This window comes from Helianthus annuus, chromosome 16 (genome assembly GCF_002127325.2).
Source record: "Helianthus annuus cultivar XRQ/B chromosome 16, HanXRQr2.0-SUNRISE, whole genome shotgun sequence".
Lineage (NCBI taxonomy): Eukaryota > Viridiplantae > Streptophyta > Magnoliopsida > Asterales > Asteraceae > Helianthus > Helianthus annuus.
Window position 1 is genome coordinate 154,366,238 of NC_035448.2, and position 3,846 is coordinate 154,370,083.

General features: G+C 37.6%; 1 protein-coding gene across 1 annotated transcript; it reads right to left on the reverse strand.

Annotated features, from left to right (window-relative positions):
* Window positions 1–305: 305 nt before the first annotated feature.
* On the reverse strand, window positions 306–3,545 carry LOC110916312 (metacaspase-4). The gene is made up of 2 exons (XM_022161056.2): window positions 3,026–3,545; window positions 306–1,422 (listed from the first exon to the last, which is right to left on the reverse strand). Exons 1-2 carry the CDS (start codon window positions 3,369–3,371, stop codon window positions 503–505), a joined length of 1,266 nt encoding a protein of 421 aa, XP_022016748.1. The 5' UTR covers window positions 3,372–3,545; the 3' UTR covers window positions 306–502.
* Between the last annotated feature and the right edge of the window lie 301 nt (window positions 3,546–3,846).

Below are 3,846 nucleotides of genomic sequence, written 5' to 3' on the forward strand. Positions count from 1 at the left end.
CAAAAGCAATCCTCATTCCTCATCCCCAAGAAGCTTTTACAACCACCACATCGGTACCACACCCTTCGTATAAAAACTTCAAGTTACACTTATTATTATTTATACAATTCTCCTTTTAGGGACAATGTATGTCGAAGTTATCCACATGTTTAGCCTTTCCCATTAAGGCCACTAATATCGTCTTAATCATACTTATTAAGGCCAGTTTTGGTTTCTAGCTTAATGGATTAGGAACTATTCTATTCATAATTCACCACGTAAACACAACCATGACATTACACTATTCGGCTTATGTTCTTACTATATTTTATATAGAAATCACCACTTGGTTTATACTTGAAAACATATCATAAATAAAGTTCAAAGACAAATTACAAATCAAATCCACAAATACCAAGTCCAGAATTATTTTTCAAAACCATCACACAAGTAAAAACACATATAAATATACCATATAAAGCTCCAAAATACCATATATGGAGTTGGGTCTGTCACGCAATGCTTAGCACACAAAAGAAGCCTCGGCATGGTTGTCGTCACAGTAAAGACCCGGGTTTTGAGTGAACCCCTGTTTCTTTAACAGCCTCCTCGCCTCAGTCACGAGCTTGTAGTTACTAACATCATCATTCGATTCAAGAATCATTTGAATCGTGTTACTGAGCGCCCCATAAGCTTGATCCGGTTTGCCACTTGGTGTGGCGTCAGCTGAAGTCTCGTGTGTCTGGCACCCGCTGATCAAAATCCCATTTTCTGGCAAATCCCGTTTCTTTGATCCTGCATATGCATCTTCCTTCCTCCCAACTTCGGTTTCCATTGCGGGTTTTACATATTCGGAATCGTTTTCGAGTTTTTGCTTTAGAAACTCCTGAGCTAGACTCCCGACCATTCCGAAAAAACCACCACCGCCACCACTGCCGCCACCTTCACCGCCTTGGAGCTTGTTTAAGAGCACATTCATGAACTTTTTCACCTTCGGACTCGAATCTTCACCGAACATATCGAATAACGTAGGCCGCACTTTCCCGACATCTATATCATCTTTGCCGGTTTGTTGTTTTAGTATGTCAATGAGGGTAGAGATAGGTAATGATTTGTTTTTAACATGGAGATCTCTGTATGTTCTTTCTTCTTCTTCTACTTCTTCTTCTTCTTCGCGATGCTTGTTATGGCGTAATCCAGAAGGAAGACGAATGCCACGGGACTCCAATGCGTTTTCAGCGGTTTTATGTAAGAAGCTTCGGAATCCGAAACCCGACCCGCTTTCTTTCTCATCTTCTTCTTCTTCGTTTGTATCGTTTTTGTAGCTTTCGCCGATTTGCTCTTTAGCCTCATCAATCAGTCCACCACTGTGGCATGAATCTGATACAATGGTTATTCTGCAACCATGAGGAACTTGATCAACCAGCTCCCTGAAATCGTCATCTGTAATCACCATATGAATGAACCATCAAATTCGTTACCAAAAGACAATTAAGTTATTATCTCTGATGATTATATGTTTTACTTTATGCGATAAAAGCAGCCAATTCATAGAAATTCAACAAAGCCACATGTTGATGATATGCAAACACAAACAAAGATAACAAGCCTTCCTGAATCCTAATTGGGGGAGAGATTATCATAATTCAATCATCTCTAACAGGACAGAATATTATAATAACTAAATTATACATATCAGATAATGCTAGGGTAATCAAGTTTATTCAGATTGCAAAACTGTCTATAATCCAGGACAGATAATGACTTTTGGTGCGTCCCCGGTCATAAGAGCAAGATCGCTACAGAATAGGGAGTTCATTCGCTAGAAAACTTATCCAGATAACATTTTCAGTTTCATAAACTTTAAAAGTAGCCCAAAGTGTAATGCATAAAACACCTAAATCATTTTACTTAGAGAACTAAATTATTATCAAAATGTAACATGCTTAGAGAAATTATTATCGAAATATAACATACTTAGAGAATTAATTATAATATAATTCAATTCCTTCCATCAGGACTTAATATTATAACTAAATAATACACAAGTTATTGAAATTATGCAGATCTCCTTATGCTATGGTAAATAAGTTTTTGAATTGCAAAACTTACGGGAATCCACGACAATAAACGACTTTTGGTGCATACAGATCATAACAGCAAGATCGCTTCAGATCCGGCAGTCATTCGCTGGAAAACTTATCTAGATAACGTTTTCCATTTTCATAAACATAAACTTTATAAAGTAGACCAAAGTGTAATGCATAAAACGCATTAGTTTTACTTAGAAAACTAAATTATTATCAAAATATAGCATACTTAAAGAATTAACTATCATCATAATTCAATTCCTTCCATCAGGACTGAATATTATAACTAAACTCTACACAAGTTTGCGACTTATGCAGATCCGATAATGCTAGGCTAGTCAAGTTTTTCGGTTTGCAAATAAACGACTTTTCATACATTCAGACCATAACAGCAAGATTGCTTCAGATCCGGAAATTCATTCACTAGAAAAATCATCTAGATAACGCTTTCCGCTTTCAGTATTCATAATCATAAACTCTAATCCAAATAACGCATTTCAGAATCAATCGTAGAGGCACAATAAATCCAATTGCCTAAAATCAAGACGGTTTGTTAGAAGTCAAAAGGTTAGATCATCAACGAAAATCCTAAATCCAATGATTCGAAGATAAAAATGACTAGATGAACCTCATTTGCCTACATTCAGTGATTCGATAATAAAATTGACCAACTGAGGGAGAGATTATCATAATTCTATTTCTCTAGCAGGACTGAATAAACTACTTTCATGCATTCAGATCATAACAGCAAGATCGCTTCAGATCCGGCACTTCATCCGCTATAAAAATCATCTAGATAACGTTTTCCGTTTCCATACACACAAACCTAAAATCTACACAATCGCAAAAAGCGGTTACTCATTCCATACAACTGGAGGTCAAAACATCGCCGATCTGAACTCAAAATCAACTAAACAAAACATCAATATCAAAATCAACTAAAACAATCACCATACCGTTAATCAGATTAAAATCGCAAGGCACAATACACTCATCATATCCGGTATCGTCATCGTCACCGGTCTCCGCGGGAAGACGAGTACCGTGACCGCTGTAATGAACGAAGAGAAAGTCGCCAGGCTCGGCGGAGCTGACGAGATCTGAAAGAGCTTTGCGGATGTTACGGCCGGTAGGTTGAGTGTAGGAGTCGTCGGTATCGATGAGGACGTTGATATCGTCCTCTGAGAAACCGTAACGGTCGACGAGACACCGGTACATTCGTTTGACGTCGTTGACGCATCCGCGGAGCTCCGCCTTGGTTCCGGCGTAGTTGCATCCGATCAGCACTGCCTTCTTCCCCATTGGTTTTGGTGCTGTTGACAGAGATGAATTATTGCAGAGGGGAATTGATTGGGATCCGGAGTGATGTGTTTTGACTTGTGGATATTTTTGTATTTTGGTGTACAGTTATTTTCGGGTGATAAATGCGGTATTAATATATTATCTTCTTGCATAAATAACGCCCATTTGTCCATAAATTATAGGAGTACTTTTGGATAATATATAAGAAAAAATAGATAAATAAAGGTGATGGGGGTGTCAAGTTGATGTCTTGCAGAGCGGGTAAATTGTAAATATCGAATGAATTTGCGTAAGTGTTACGTAATGCGACCGATGTACAACGATCAAAAGAGGCTTATTATAGCTTTAAAAAATAGAAAACACACGAAACGCAGAGTAACTCGAATTTATACCATCGAATGAAAATATATTATATTTAAGGACACTCGGTATGGTATGTAAAAGACGTATTATACTTGCACTGACTCATTTAAAT

Coding starts and splice junctions, on each gene's coding strand:
- LOC110916312 (XM_022161056.2), bottom strand. CDS start 3,371: ATGGGGAAGAAGGCAGTGCTGATCGGATGCAACTACGCCGGAACCAAG. Junction 1,423..3,025: donor CGATTTTAATCTGATTAACG/GTATGGTGATTG, acceptor TGGTGATTACAG/ATGACGATTTCAGGGAGCTG.